The sequence below is a fragment of the Pangasianodon hypophthalmus genome, chromosome 29, assembly GCF_027358585.1.
Source record: "Pangasianodon hypophthalmus isolate fPanHyp1 chromosome 29, fPanHyp1.pri, whole genome shotgun sequence".
Taxonomy (NCBI): Eukaryota; Metazoa; Chordata; class Actinopteri; order Siluriformes; family Pangasiidae; genus Pangasianodon; species Pangasianodon hypophthalmus.
Window position 1 is genome coordinate 9,135,443 of NC_069738.1, and position 17,318 is coordinate 9,152,760.

Here is a 17,318-nt window from a genome sequence, read left to right on the forward strand (position 1 = left end):
CACTTTATTAAAGGTGGGTGCACGTGGGAGTAAACACATTAAGCGTGTAGATAGAAGACTTACAAACATAAGACTCATAAACTTATAAACATAAATATGTGGTGTTCTATAAATGCCAAATTTGGGTGTTAAGGATTTTAGCCTTTTTCTGATTAGATTAGATCTAGATTGTCCAAATAACAGAAAGAGGTCTTATTAAAAAAAAAAAAAAAGCAAAAAAACAAACAAAAAAGTTAAAATATAGGATGTTCTTTTGACTGGCAGTGTATATACTGGGTACTGTATATTAGGATGGATTTTAATGACATTAAGTACACATAATTACAGGGTATACTATGTTGCTAATTTCATTTTAAGGTGTAGTACTGAGTTAGATTAGGAGTATTATCAAATACATTCTTCTGTGCCTAGTACATGAATTATGGTTTAAAAGTGTAACCATCAGGACTCATTCAGTATTTCAAGTGAACAAAAATCCTGTATTCTCCAGTCATTTATTTAAAATTATGCTTTCAAATCTTTAAAAGTTAATTTCCAAGACCAACCATTTTAAGTCTTTCAAACATCTGAATGAATCCTTCACAAAACTGGTTGATAATTTCTAACTAATTTTGCCTTTAGATCTTGAGTGTACACTGTTAATAAAATTATTAATCACTGTGAATATGTGATGAGGCAATGTGTCATCTTAAAGTGATGGAAATGCATATTATAAGCCATGTGACGCTTGAGCTTAAAGTGCCAATGTGACTAGTGCAGAAGTACCACACGGTTTAGACTCTTACCTTAAACATGGTCACGGCAGGGTCCCTGCTATACCTATCTATGGTGTGGAACTTGGTGGAGTGGTTGAGTTCATGGTAGAGCTCTGAGTGTCTTTTGCGAGTGTGCATCACTTTCTGGAAGGAAGGTACAAAAAAAGCAACAAAACAAAAATAAACAGAATAAAAGGGAAGGTGACAGAAGGTGATGGTGGTGGAGAAACAGACTGGGAGGCGGGGTATGTAGCTGGCAAGATTCACCAACCATTAAAAGATTACTATGGAATTTTTTAGTCTTCAATACACTGAGAGTCTAAATGGAAATGGAATCAGGGGCACAGCAGGGTTTCTTTGGTCAGCGGCATTCTCTATAGAGGGACACAGTTTCCCCCATGTCCCGATTTAATTAGAGGTGGTTTACAGCTAAGGCTGCCTAATAGACATGGCTGCTTGCCACAAAATTTAGATCAACCTGGGTCAAATCTCACTATGAAGTCAAACTCCAATTAAGCTTAACACTGTACAAGTACTGTGACCTCGTACAAATCGCATATCACTGGATGCCATAATGGCATGGGTGGCCAGTTATTATGCACTGATTGAGCTTTTTTTTTTTTTTTTCTTCAGGCAGAAACACCATGCAGGGCTGTCCAGTATGGAAGAAGTAATGAAACTAAAAGCGACTGGGTTTGTTAGTAACATACCTTTGCTTGAGAGGATGCCTCCATTTTGGAAAGCAAAACTCCAGCCACTGGCACAAAAAAATTAGCCTGAAATATCTAGGTTTAGGAGGCAAATCCTTTAGATCCATGAATAACTTTTAACAAAGCAAGCAGCATAAATCTGATGTTGACTGGAGGTTTGCTGGATTCCAGAGCTTAGTCATTCTCCAGGCATCTTATGTGCACTCTCTCACTAATCACACTCTCACAGCCCAGTGTTTCTGCAGCCTCAACATTTAAACAAATCAGATTTATCATTATGTTTTCATGCAGCTCCCATTTCAAACAGTAGAATTGCTTTGGAGCAATATGGAGTTCCATTTTCAATCCAGAACACGATCTGAATCAAGGCTGATGAAACACTGAACAACTCTACCATGAATTGAATGGCTACTACTCTGAATGACAAATGCAAGGGGATACAAGCACTAAAGCAGCAATGCCATCGGGTCCTCTAGACAGCAATCAAACCCCTTTGCTAAAAGCAAAAAAAGAAGCGCAAACACTAAGCCAGGGTACAGGGGGTACAAAATCTTACCTCAAAGTCCAGCTCAGAGTATCGTACTCTTTTCCTCTGGGAAAGGTGGGGAGTGGAGAAAAGACATGATAAATTACAGCAGTGTGTCAGTAAATAACCTATGAAAATGCCCTATCGACCCACCCCAGTGGACACATATTGACTATAACTGTGGAAATTTGGAGATTTGCTATTTCATGCTGGTGAACAATCTGGGCAAAAGCCCAGAAGTATGACAAGGCAAATAATTTAAGTACTGGAAAATCCCTTAACGACACCCTTAAACGCCCTCAAAGACGACCTCTTAAAGCTTCGGTGTAAAACCCTATTAAAGAGCATTCCAAGTAGAATCCTTTCCTTTTTTTTCAACAACAACAAAAAAACCTTACATATCCAAAAACCCTTATGGAACCCTTTTGTGTAACACACAATCAGGACACTTCCCCTCCCTGCTAGCATAGGTTGTGATCATTGGAATATTAGTGTCACCTTTAACAAACACTTCCTGGTTATATACAGTATTTAAGCAGTTCATTGCAAAGTCTTGCTAGTCTATGTGCTTGAGTAAGTGCTGAGCCTGGTTATTATTGATGCCTCATCATGTTTTGAACCCTTGCCATCTTTTTGTATTTTTCTTTGGATTATCTTTAGGCCTTGCTGAACTTTCGGGTAATTCTGACTGTGTTTAGACCGTTGCCTGCCTGACTGCTTGTGATTGTGATTCCACTTTTGTTTGCTACGATCTTGCTCATCGATCTTCACTCTGCTTCAAAGTTTCCAATGTTACACTTGGAAAGAGTGTAGACATACAAAATACTGTGTATTGTGTAAATATATATTATTTACAATTATCTATAGCACATGATTAGAGTTTTATGAGGCATTATTCAAGAAATAAAAATTCCTACAATGAGTCACCTTTCAAAGAATTATAAGCACGGTTACAATCCTATTTCTGATTATGGGCTTCGTCTAAAGTGTTACCAATAGTCTATTTGTGATCACCAATATGTTCTGTTGAAATTAACTTAAATATTTCATGTTATTTTTTATACACTGCAATAATCATACTGTATATGCAGTCAAATGCAACCTGAAGTCACTTAAGGATTTCTTACTTAACACGGCACCTGACAAAATCACTAATACTCACATAATGGCACTTCATTAAATCAAGATACATATTACAAGACCTCAAATGATCCAAGGTAAACAATCATTCCCATAAAGCCAACAACTATATTAGCTCACATTTCAATTTGAAACACTGTTTGTGAATAAAGAACGATGTTCAGTGGGGACTGCGAGGATTATGTCTGGAATATTCTCAGATATGCAAGGATATTTGTTTTAGATAACTTAGAGGAATCATTAATGTAGCTGTTCATACACACTTATCTATGAGGACACTACGCATATTTACTGCCACCGGGACAAGTCTTGCATCTTAAATATTTTTTATGTGAGGCAATGCATTTGTAGAAATGATGGCTCTACCTCTAAGGACTCCTCAAAGGTTCTTTGGCTGCTCCAAGGGGTTCTTAGCTTCCTTACATGATTCTATATAGAAGAGTCTCTCATAGAAACTTTAAGGTTTTCCCCGGGAAGATAAAACCAGAGAACCATTAGGGGGCAAGATGGAACTTTTTTGTTTGTTTGTTTTGTAAGACCTAACCTACAAGTATATGGACATTTTTGAAAATGTAATAATGTAGTAAATATCTCCATATGAGTATATGTCCACACGAAAACAAAAAAGTAATTTGAGAACATTCACATAAGCACTCCAGCCCATTAGGTAGTGATAGTATATCATAAACTGTTATTCAAGCATATAACATCGCTAGAATAACGTTAAAAGCATGCGACAGGGAAGGAGAAGTGCAGAAATGCACTTGGCAGCCACAACAATCTCTGACTGGAAATTGTCGCACCAGATTCTAGTTCATCCGAGTCTTATCCAAAATCCCTGCTTGCAGTATGGTTTATAGCACTTGAGCAGTGGATTCAGGAGCAGTGCGGTGCATAACATATCTTTGCGCTTCCGCACAAGTGTTTGGATTTATCCAGAATTATGCTGCAAACATGTTATCAAATAAGAAATTACAGACCAGAAAATAACAACCTGGTCTGTAGCCATGTCTAACAAAGCACTTTCATACCACACACAAAACTACAAGGGGCATGGAATGGTTTGCATTGAGATGTGAAAGTTTTCCAAAAAAAAAAAAATTCCCATCTGGACAAAAGCAGTTATAAAAATTTGTCCATGTTTGAAAAGTTTTGTTTTCAGTGAACCAAAACGCTTTCGTTTTGGGAAGCTCAGAGAAAAAAAAGCTACAGTTAAAAAAAAAAAAATCCATATTTGTGTGGATTAGGGCTAAGATTGTAAGAAGAACCAGTGCAACAGATGGTAGACACCATAAAGCTGCTTATTATTTTCAACTGTATTCAAAGTTGGAGAGGAACACACAGGGCACATCTCAGTTATTGGTATTCAGTCAGCACCAGTGCCAGTAAACATTAGTACAATATTTAATATTCAGTGACCACTCACATTATTATGAGTGAATTATTTTTTTTAATCTTCTCAATGATTTTATAACAGCATAATGAACTTAAAATGGCAAGTCAAGAGTCGATGGCACTCTGTACATTTACAAGATGATTCTGCAGTTAAACAATTAGGAAGTGATCTGAATATATGTCTGTATGTATGTATGTATATATGTATGTATATAAAAAATATCAAATTGTCAAGCCATCCTTGAACACTGCCAGATGCTGAGCAGCTTAAACCCCAGATCAGGAGCTGCCATTGACTCTCTCTGCCCTATCAGGTCATTTGCATTCTTCCCAGTCTGGCATCTGGTTTATTTCATATTGTGTCTGGGGATGTTCTTAAGGTCTATACCCACACACTATGCCAGGCAGGGTTGCCAGGTCTGAGCGAAAAAAAGCAGCTCAATAGCCATCCTAAATCACCCCAAAGAAACAGTCTAGGCAGTATAAACGTATGCTTTATCATTAAATAGAGGGTTTTATAATAACCACCAGGTGCTCAGGGGTTAAAAAAATAGTCTGTTTAAGTTAAGATGTAAACAGTAGAAAAGTTTACAGTAAAAAATTTTACATTTTTTATTGATATTCTAGAAAAAAGTTGACACCAACTAATAATAAAATGTGTATGGAAACTTTTTCGAGTGTCTACATCTTAACTGACATGCAGCAGCTTCTTCTCAAACTGCCTGGTAGTTACTGTACAACCCCTTACATATATGCTGTTTCGATGGTCTTCAGATGGAAAAGTGCCATGTTTTACTATTTTCAGCTGAAATTTTTTTGTTAGCATCTCAAATAAATATACTTAACTGATGTTAGCTATGCAAGTGTCTAATAAACATACATTGATAGATTTTATTTCATATTAATGAACTCAAATCATTGTCCATTTATCTTGACATAAAGCAAGTTCATGGCAAAGTTCAGGCAAGAAAATTGAGGTGAAAAATGACTAATGTAAGATGGGGAAAGGGGCGGCTTCCAGGGGTCAGTCAATATCGGAGAGTTCAAAACACCTACGCAACTGTCAGTTATTGCAGATTTATATGACCATTGGCTCATCTGTCATTTTTATTGGGAAAAATGCCGCCAAGCATATGCTTATGCACAAACAAATTAGCAATACAAAAATGTGTTACAATTGCAAATTACATTTGAGCTGGCATGAAAATAGAGAATTAAGTGCCATTTAACTATATTAAGCACTGTAAATGGGCACATATTCACTGGTGATGTGCTTAAGCATTCTTAAGTTTTGAGTTTCATGGTTTTAAGCCTCTGCAGTTTGAGCTTAATGAAAGATTGGTTTCCATATTTTCAGTATTTTGGTGCACTGTGGTATTGGTTTTTACGGTAGTGATTTTAGTAAGCATTGTATTTTTAATTGCACGGAAAGATAATATTAAATAGCATCAATTGTTCCATTTCCAAATGCCTACATGGCTAAATGTTGCAGTTTTTTTTTTTTCTGGTGTCTTCATACTACAAGATCAGATGAACATCTTAATCATCTAAACTTTCAAGAAACTATCAACACCTTAACACACATCTGTTCAATCACTGGCCAGCACAACAAAGCTTCACTCGCAAAATCCAGACATGACAGTTTGTGAACTTTAAATTTAAAATATATATTGACCAAACATCCCGAGAATCTGGCATCTGGCTCTATGTGATGAGGAAGTACACCAGTGTCTTTGCTCAACAACACCTTTAACAATAATCATGTGAGAACATACTGTATATCTGCATTCAAATATTTTCACCAACCTTAAAGTACTTTTTTTTGTTGTCGTGGCAATTAATTTGATTGAACAGCTATTAGACATGTGACATGCACCACCAGTTTACCAGGAGAAGGAGGTGGGTGTGTGCAGGATTGGCAGGCATTACTAATTTGCATATTAATAGCATTTGGATTTCTTGATGGTAAAAGTGTGCACTTTTCTGTGCACTTTGTGTCTCATAAGGCCTGGTTTCGGGATACCGTAGGTAAAACGTTACTCCTTATGCATTCTATTGTGGGAATGAAACTTTCTGAACAATATACAGCATACGCACTATGATAATTATTACACTATGCGATAGGCCACAGTCCTTCCACTTATAACTTACTGTCGTATTACAACTTTTAAAGTAATGAAATAAAAGTTGCATACAGATATGTATACATAAAATCACCACAAGGTTTGCAAATTTGCAACCCACAGATTTTTGTTATCTCCATTTTGGCGATATCATTACATAGCTCCTATTGAGAATGTTAATTTTTCAGTGGAGAGAGGAAAGTCAAGTATTGCAGGCAAGTTTCCACTTTGTATATGCTGATATCAACATATTTTATGTATGGTGGCTTGGGAAAACCTTTCATATGGTGAACTTTTCTTTTTTACTATAGAAAATTTTGAAAACTACAGGTTGAAACTGTTTTATAGCCTGTAATAGTCTGTTTACTCCCATAAGGGAAAAGGTAGAAAATTCATTCCAGACTCCACCACCACATTGGTCGTCTAACAGCAATGGATATTTATTGATTTAATTAGTGTTTAATTTAACATGCAATGAATAAAATATAGAAATAATAAACATGAGCATAAAAACAATGTGTATCGTTATACCTGCCTTTATTTATAATGTGTGAATAGGTTATTCATAAGTCCTGCCCATTCTATGTTTAATAATATCCATTATTTTATTTCTTTATAGATTATTAGAATGAACTAGATTTACATCATTACCTAGATTTGGAGTACTTAATTACAATTACATTTGAAATGAACCTTTAATACTATGCTGAAATGACAGCCTATAGAAAGCAAAAACTCTGTCTAGCTCTACATTTATAACCTAATCTATTCATAGAAAAAGACTAGTGACATTTTATCAAAGATTATAAGTTTGCAACGGAAAACAAGTAAATACTTTGAACATAAGCTTCAGCGGATCAACAGTCTCTTGAATCTCATCTCCTAAAGTAAAATGTCAGTCATGGTATATGCCGAACAGGAGCTCTATAGCGTAAGAGATGACATGTTTGCATTGTGGATAATTTGACAGCTGGTATTTAAACCCTTTACAAACGGACTTGATTACGCTAAAATCTCTTTTACTGTGGCATGTAACCAACAACTTGATCAGTGCATGACATTCACTGTGACACTAGCTAGCAAGCTCGTAATTACAAAGCCTTTAATCCTATTTTAAAGGTCTTTTAAGATTATTGCTTGTCACACTGTACAAGATGATACCAATAAAATCTTGGACAGACTGTGCCATTACATGATCTACATGTCAGAATATATGAGGAACAGTAGTAACAGTAGACCTATGATTAACGAAAATTACTATGCTTACATCAGTAATCAACGTGATCCGAGCTCATACAGAAAATTATACAAAACATTCTTCAGTGTGGGTTTGAGGTAATACTGTTATTTTTCTTTTGTCTCTTAGCATTTGGTTTATGTTACACAATTTCCAGTACCATATTTGTAGCTTTCCTGAGTGTTTTCTTTCTTTTTTTTTTTTTTTTTAAATCCTATGCTGTCCTCCTATAGGTGGCTTTTAGACAAGTTCAAAGCATTGCTCGGACTGAGATTTATATCCAAACTTTCAGACACTGCAAGAAACTTTATCGTCAGCTGATTTGGTTGTACATACGGTGTAAACACAGGTTTATAAGGAGTTAATTCTGTAGCAAAATTTTCAAATGAAATAATAAAATCCACAAGCAAAATATTAATGATCAAAATGTAGAAAATGAGAATCAAATCAAAATGAATTTTTCAAAAAGATCCACACTCATCACACTCATTTTGCATAAATTTTTTTATGCATATATTTTTTTGCACATCAAGAGCATGTGAATCAGAAATATTCTTTTTAAAAAATACATTTTGATTAGATTTTCATTACTTACACACACACATATACATACATACATATATATATATATATATATATATATATATATATATATATATATATATATATATATATGTGTGTGTGTGTGTGTGTGTGTGTGCACAAAACAACTCCACAGGTTTAGGCAAGGTTTACAATATTTTTGCAGTCACATTTCTTAAAACTAGCTGTTAAAATCTACCAATCAATTCAGAGAAATCTATTTGTTTTCTAAAAGCAGAAATATTTTAAAAAATGTAATGGGCAGAAAAACCCAATTTTGGTCAAAAACAAAAAGAGCTCTAGATTTTCAAACCAAAAAAGTCTACTTTTCTAAATGACAAATGACCTTTATTATTATATTTTAATACACCACCATTAACGCTAATGTCAAACCAGCTCTACGCCAAAAGGCTAAAAGCACATTTTTTATGTCTACTTCCTGTATTCACACTGTGGGATGCTCTTTAATTAAATGCACTGCACAACAACTAGATGTGTGTGTGTGTGTGTGTGTGTCTAACACAATATGACATTTCTTAAAGTTTACAAAGTTCTTCCTAAAAGCGTCCCATGTGACCAGCACCCCTGTGTGTGTGTCTGTGTGTGTGTGTGTGTGTGTGTATGTGTGTGTGTGTGTCCCTTCTAATGAAGGAGGACAGAACCCAGGCACTTTTTTTGGCATTGCATCTTTCTCCTCCATCTGTCCATCTCTAAGAGACCGTGGTTAATTATAGACCCCCAGACACACATGTATAACACACATATGGATGAAGAAATACACAACTCATGACTGAACAGACAGCATTTTGACAGGGTTTTTGGAGAAGAGATAAAATAGGGCTATTTTGGAGGTTACGACAGTAGCCAGATGAGGAGTGTGAATAGGGATCCAGACACTGAATATGCTACCCAATTATCTATCTGGATTATGAAATAGATAATGATATGATGGTTTTAGATACCAGACAAATTTCATAACATTTAAAACCATGGATGATTAAAAGCTCCCTTGAGAGTCTTTGTATAATTAATATACATTATACTGCTGAGTGTATGTAAAGTATGTGAGGGTTTGTATGTATTTTATTCATTTCTGTCTAAAACTATTCAGTAAGTTTTAGATTGGATGTGTCTCGAACTGCTATTTTTGCCTCATTATTCTTGTCTTGTCATTTCAAATAATCTCTCACTACATGCCTGTTGTCCCTTCTCCCTGTCACCTTTCTGCCATCCCATTCTCTTCATTCCTGTATACAGAGTCCAACAATTTGTGTCCACTATCAAAAACTGTTTTTATTTTGCCAGTTTTGCCAGAATGCAGTAGCAATGCTAACTCCTAATATACAGATAATTGACTAATTGAGTCAATAACAGGTGTCATGTACAGAGAACAATTAGCACTTTTAATATTTGATTGAAATATAAGGTGTCACAACACGTACGCGAAGCTAATTGTCACGCGTCATGGTTCCCATGGCAACAAGCATGGCACGCTTACGTTTGGTTTCTGTTTGGATCCCGTCTCAAACCCCCACCCATTCCATACATCATTGTCTTCCTCTTTTTGGCATTAACTCATTTATTTGTCTACTTATACCTTGCTGTTTCTATGAAAAGTCTTATCGTGTATTTACAGTGAGGGGAAATAAGTATTTACCTTTGTTTTTGTTATTGAATATACAGGGTGTCCCAAAAGTCTCCAGGAAATTAACAATGTTTAGCAAAATGTCTTCCAAAATATTTCATACTTAGTTATATATATATATATATATATATATATACTTTGTCAGATAGCCTTTAAGAATGCTTTAAGAACGTATTGAAATCATTCTCATGGCTGGATTGGGAAGTTGTTGCAAGGTTGCGATGGACTTTAACAGGAAACATGGCAAGCACATCACACATGACACTATTGCCATACTTATTAACAAATTTAAAAAGACTAGAAGTGTTGCAGACCAACCGAGAAGTGAGCCAACCAAGCATATAATTTGCATATATATATATATATATATATATATATATATATATATATGCAAATGGTGTCAACAAGTAGCATTGTGAAGGTGAAGGAGCTTTCTGAAATTCTCAGTGACATTATTAAACAACACTCAAATGGAAAAAGCTACATAGTCATAGCAAAGACCTTAAACATTTCTGTCAGTACAACTGGATTGATAATATTCAAGTGTAAATTCATGGAACCAGAAATAATCATCCCTGGAAAGTTGTGCCAAGATTTCAGAATGAGCTCTGAGACTAACGATAAGGAAGGTAAAAGAGAGAAGCTAGCAGTCACTTGAAAAGAGTTGCAGGATGACCTGAAAGCAGCAGGAACAACAGTTAGGCAGAGAACAATAGGCAATGAATGGCACCACAATTATCTCCACTGCCATGCAAAACTGCTCCATTAAAAAAGAAGCACAGAAATGCAGGTCTAAAAGCATTTAGACAAATCAAAGCTCTTTTGAAATATATACTCCGATCAGTTGAAATAAAAATAGAACTGTTTGGCAATAATTCAGCTCATCATGTTTGGAGAAAGAATGGTTATGCATACAATCCTAAAGACAGCATACCACACGGAGAAGCACGGGGGTGGGAGCATCATGATATGAGGCTGCTTCTCTGTAAACAATACCGAGGCATTACACATCATCGAAGGAAACACAAATAGAGTGTTGTACTGGGACAAAATAGAGGAGACTTTAATCTCATCAGGCAAGAAACTGGGGAGAAGATGCTCATTTCAACAAGATAACCCCAAACATACAGCCAAAATAACTCAAGAGGGCCTTGCATGAAAGAATCTCAATGAAAATTTATGAAGGATTTTGAAATTATGCATCCATCAGACAGCCCCTGGTAACCTTGGGGAATTGAAGACAATTTGCCAAGAGAAATTGGCCAAAATTGAACCACAGTGCTGCAAAAATCTAATTACTTGTTACCATAGATGTCTCAAAGCTGTAATTGCCAAGGACAGTTTTGCAGCAAAGTACTAATGCTGGTAATTTGTGGTCACTGAATAATTTTTTCCCTAATATATTTTGTTTTGTTTTTATATCTTTTTAAGCTTATGAATACATACATTTTTGCTCATAATCATAAGCAGTCAAAACACATTATGTGTGTAAATTTTAAATGGACATATAAGTATACTGTAAGTATACTAAATAATAAACACAAAAGTGCCTGAATACTTATATTCCCTCACTGTAGGTCTTTAAGCTTGGGCCTATTACCACATTTCCTGGTTTCAATTCTTGCCTGTTCTTCCAATTATGATCATGGATTATTGCAGTTTGTTACTGCCTACCATCGTTTTGACCCCCATCATGGACTTTAATGATGTTTCGATATTCCGAAATAAAACATGCACCAAAAACATGTACTTGCATCCTGCTTCACTCACCCACACATTATACTAACGGTGGCTGAACTGGATATTCCCATATAACCAAAACCAGACAAGTCTTACTTGTGGTTGCATAATGGTGGAATAATTGCCCATTTGTCTATATATGCTTCTATATATCTTCTCTTTTCATCTGCTGTTATCTGTGGAGCTGACTGATTATCCTTGTTCTAATATTAATTGGTATTCTGTTGATTCAATAGCTAGTGTTCACTGACTCATACAATAATAGTTTGAATATGTCATGACTAGTGTTTGTAACATGTGCGTGCACTAGTGCCAACACTTAAGCTGTGGCTCTTTCTGTTGCTCTTGTTTTTTGGTCTGGTAAGTATCACTGTCACCTGCAGCAAAAGACTCTCTTTTTCCCTAAATCAAAGCTTAGTTCCTTATCTTCCAGCAGGAAAGAATTATATCATTTTTCACTTTTGGCAAACGTTTCTGTCAAATAATAACTGTGCAAACAGTTATTTGTTTCGTTTTGAAACAATGTATTCCTGAATATTTCATACCTACAGTATCATATTTTGTATTAGTTTTTGACAAATGATGAAAGAAAAAGATCTCGGTAGTCGACTTAGACCTTTGCAGGAAGATTATACACTACAAGAGTGCTGCCAGTTTCATCCTTGTAATTACAGATGGCCTTGTCCCAATTTTAACAGGTCAGGTTTAAACCAAGGTGCTAAGGAAAGGGCTGAGCTTTACTTACTTCCAGGGAGCCAGCTGAGACATTGGCATTGGCGCTGCCCAAATTGCGGGGCAGGGTCCTGGTGCGTTCTGCCTTGCCGGATGTGAAGATCTGCCTGATGGATGGCCGGCTTTGCTTCACCTGCAGCGTGTGGGCACTGGCGAGGCCGGGTACCTGCTTGACAGTACCATAGGATCGGCTCAGACCTACACCAACATGGTCCACAGTGGCAAAGTCTGCTGGGTATGGCTCACTCTCAGCCGGGTGAAGGGTCATGGGTGAAGGGGGCGGAGGAAAAGGTGGATCTTCCACACTGATATTGAGAGGTTTTTCCTCTTCCTGTATCGGATTGGGCTTGAGGCTGACCGTCCGCCGTGGTAGTACCATGTAGTCCCCTTCGCCTCCCCCTACACTGCTTGATGGGTCAGTGACAGCAGTAGACGGCCGTGCCCAACCCAATGCACTCTCCGTGCACAGGTAGACTGGTGCCGAGCGTTGGTGCTGGCCCTGCTGTTCCACATTGACCTCCTTTTTCCGGGGCGTCTCATTGAGCTCGTTCAACGTGCCCAGAGTTGGCACCTGTGCCAGGAGGTTGGGTGGGGGGATGTTGCCGGGCAGACTGCTGAAGTTGATGCCTTCTTGATGGGTGGCTAACTTGGGATCGTCCTCGTCGTCCAGGGAAATGCGTGACAGTGTGCCCGTGATGCTAGCTGGGTTGCATGTGTTCACCTCCTTGAAGATGACTGAGGGAGCGAGAGGAGGAGGAAAGAGAGAGAGAAAGAAAAAGAGAGGGCCAAGAAGGAGGGAGGACAAGAAAGAGAGAGTGCACACAAAGGCAGGAAGAGAGGAAGAGACAGAAGCAGAGGTCGAGTGTGCAAGACAAGATAGACGGCAAGAGACCGCAGAGCGAAAAAGTGAACAGCAAAATGTGAAAATGCATAGTAGAGAGATGAAAGAATGGGAGAAAATGAGAAAAGACAGACAGTGACAGATAGAGAGACAGTGTACGATAGACAGATTGTACAATTGTAACAAATACATAACAAAGGCCACAAAGTTAGCTCAAGTGTGTAGATATGTGAGATTGATAGAGGCCGGGGAGGAAAGAATAAATGATGGGAGGATAACAGGAAAGGTACGAAAGAGAGAGTGAGAATGAGCACATTGGAAAGGAAGCCAAAAATCACATGATGATGAAAGAAGAACGGACACCATTTTCCCCCATGGTATGTTGTTGAATCACAGCATGCAGGTGTGGAGGAATGAAACAGAAGTGAGGCACAGTGTTGGTGAAGTTTCACAGATTTTCATGCACAGAAAAAAAAAATCAATAATCCTCCTGGAGGAAAAGGATTCAACATCTTATTATCTTAATAACAGACATCACTCTAGAAGATTCTCATGATCTCATAATTACTGCTTGAAGTCAAATGCAAAAAAAAAAAAAACTGCTCAGAGATGAATATTTGAGTTAATAGTTTCCTAACAAGGTCATTCATATGTAACTGAAACATTTAATTAGGCTACTAAATGTACATGCAGGTTTTGGTAACACTTTCTATGAAGCCCATATTCATAACTCATTATAACTGTGCTTATAATGCTCGGTAATGACTCCTTATAAACACAGTTATGATGATTTATGTATATGGGCATCAAAGAAATTGTTGCACAGTTTTCTGCAAAACAAAACGGATTTAGACAAAAATGATTGTTTCTGGTTTGAAATCAAGTAGTTACAACATTTCTAGTATTTTTTTAATGAATATGTAGAAAATCATGGATGTTTTCATTGTTTGTTATATTATTGATTGGCTTTATGCTGTTGATAGTTTAGGTAGTCCTACTCTGAAGATCCAGTCATTTCTAATTAATACATCGTGTTTAGATGGCAACATGATCATTTCTTAGATCACTGGCACCACAAACATGAACAGTACAAGATAAATGAAGCCAAATGTCTGAGATGTACTGCAGTTTAGTTTAGCTTCATTTTGACTTCAATATTTATGCTCATTAAACAAACAAAGGTGAGCCTGAAAAACAAAAGTGATATCCTTCCCAAATATTAAGGTGCATGTCTCTAGGCTTTATTTGCACTCTATGGTCTTCTATTTACATTCTTTTGGTCCTCGGAAAACTGCTTGAGTATAGAGCCAATTTTTAAATTCATTTTTTCAGGAATTTTGTCTGCCACTAAATATGATATAATGTACGTATGGCAGTGAAAGAGTAAATTCAATATCATGCTGCAATTTTGATGTCAATTCATACAAAAAATCTATTGTAAGTGCAATGAAAAAAAAAGGAAAAACAAGAAACGCTTAAATTAAACTTACATGGATGTCCTCTCTCTGCAAACGATGGGAAGACAATGTTAAGCAATGTTACTATTCATTCACGATATAAATCTCCATTGCCAATGTGTTCATTAAAAAAAAAAGTGACAGGGAAACTGAAGAGTAACGTAGAGACAAAACAGAGAGAGAGCTACTGATAGAAGAAAGAAAGAGAAAAGAACTGAAATACTTACCTGTTTGACATGCCAAGTCCACGTCTTTCTCAAAATCAGTCTGTGTGGGAGAGTAGTAGATAAAAAAATGAATTAATATGGGTATATTAGAGTACAAAAGATTAAGTTCAACATGACTGAATCACTGATGAAACTATAATTTTGTTCAGCTGATGATTATTATCCAGGAATGATAATCAGTAGAGTATGCCTTACAAAACCTGGAAAGAATATATATATATATATATATATATATATATATATATATATATATATATATATATATATATATATATATATATATATATATATGTGTGTGTGTGTGTGTGTGTGTGTGCAGTGAGAAGTAAGATATGAAGCTTGTAGGACAATGAAAGACAGGTAGGAACAAATATATTTCCATGCTGTATTCAATTAAAAAAAAAAAAAAGCTTCCAGTTTAGCTCACGCCCACTTTGGGTGTAAATCCGAATACAGAGATATGAATATTTGGAGCACTAAACAGATACAGATATTAACAATCGCATATGCTGAAATATACTTCATATAAATAGTAAAAGATGGATATCAGATGCTGTTGCCTCTTAAGGAGTAATTACACCATTAAGATAATGGAGATAATGGAAGAACTATTTATAGTTCTACCTCTGTAGTGCCCCTCTGGTTCAACTTTTGCACACAAGTAGTGAAACATGTCACATCATGCAAATCAGTCAAGCAATTTTTCCACTCTTTGGTGATGACACTCTCCACCTCTCCTCATTTTTAACTCAGTCGTTAGAGTTTAAATTGTGGCTGCTTTTAGCAGGGTAATGGATTATGAATGATTTATTACATTAAATGTGCCGTACATATGCCACGTATGAACAGATAGTTTGGAAATCGTGCCTATCCATTTTCATGCCATGGAATCTTGCTGACAGATGAATAACATTACCTTATCACCTACTGCCTATATATGAACTCTCCAGCTAAACTGAGATTTATACGGTTTCCCTTGGCGACACGTTTGCACAACAATCTTAAGCGCAACTGTGGGGTAAAAGCCGTGTGAATATTGTGAGGTTGCATTTGTGGCATTATGAATAGTAATGAATAATTTAAAAAGTTGGGACAATTTTAATAGTGTTAATAATGTTAATAGTGCTATAGCTATACATATCAGTGATAGACTGGTAATGAAAACATTTAGATATCTATACTTTTACTTTACTGACAGTTCATTAGGCACTTATTACTGTAACTCTTATCCTGCATTCACAATAGCACACCAAGTGTTATTTCTAGTTTTTCTTCCATTTTTGTAAGTCAAACATAACTAAATGCAAGCAGGAACTAAAATGTTGAGTGATGAAGTTAAAAACTTTTTCTGAATTGGTCCTAGAAATCATTCAAGACAATTGAGCCAGTGTTGCTTTACAGTTATACCTAATTTGAAATTAGGAAATTTCAGTTCAAATGACACTTGTCTCGCTGTCGCTTAGTCATCTGCCGCTGTCACTAAAATAACGCACACTTAGAAAATGAATAGTTGTCTGTCGCTTTGTTGCTTGCTAGTGTGAGTGTAGGGTTGTAGACAATGTAATAATTAGAATTGTGATTTCTAGACAAATGATCTCTCCATCACAAAACTGCTTGGTGCCATTTTGCTATCTCTGCTGTCGCGGCCGATTGTCAGCATAAAACTTTATTCATGTGATTGCTAAAGTTGACAACCACTTCCTTTTTCAAATCTGCAAAAAAATGCAAGGGCGTAAAAATCAAGGGTGTAATTACTCTTTAATCCTAACACTGGGCATCACTTATCAAACTGTATATTTACATAAGAAAAGTGATTCACGAAGATCCAGTTCATTTGGGAATAAAAAACCTTCATATCCTACATGAGCTCATGTTTTAATTTTATGTCTAAGAAGACACCACAATTTTTAAACAACTTTTTTAACAATTTCCCTCAGGGGATTAATAAATTCTATCTATCTATCTATCTATCTATCTATCTATCTATCTATCTTAATGTAAACCTTGACTGATAGCTTCAAGTCATTTAATTGGCATGAGTTATTTAAATTTTATATACGGATTATGTTATCAAGTTTAAATTGTTACCTAGTCATTTCATACTAATGACTTGGAAGAAAACAATCCATAAATTATGACAAAGAAAACTAGCCATTAAATTAGGACAAAAGAAATGGCGCCCTATAAAAGGAGGAAGAGTTAGCGGAT

At 36.1% G+C, this 17,318-nt stretch overlaps 1 protein-coding gene across 10 annotated transcripts in view; it reads right to left on the reverse strand.

Moving 5' to 3' along the window:
• adgrb2 (adhesion G protein-coupled receptor B2) overlaps window positions 1–17,318 on the reverse strand; it is a 394,590-nt gene that overhangs the window by 27,901 nt on the left and 349,371 nt on the right. For 7 of the 10 annotated variants that reach the window (XM_053231516.1, XM_053231523.1, XM_053231522.1 and 4 more), the window contains 5 exons: window positions 15,111–15,150; window positions 14,917–14,931; window positions 12,599–13,320; window positions 2,022–2,057; window positions 786–899 (listed from right to left, as the gene is read on the reverse strand). In XM_053231516.1, the coding sequence (XP_053087491.1) occupies window positions 786–899; window positions 2,022–2,057; window positions 12,599–13,320; window positions 14,917–14,931; window positions 15,111–15,150 (927 nt within the window). The remainder of the gene's footprint in view (window positions 1–785; window positions 900–2,021; window positions 2,058–12,598; window positions 13,321–14,916; window positions 14,932–15,110; window positions 15,151–17,318) is intronic. The other 3 variants (XM_053231521.1, XM_053231524.1, XM_053231518.1) reach the window with 2 other exon arrangements.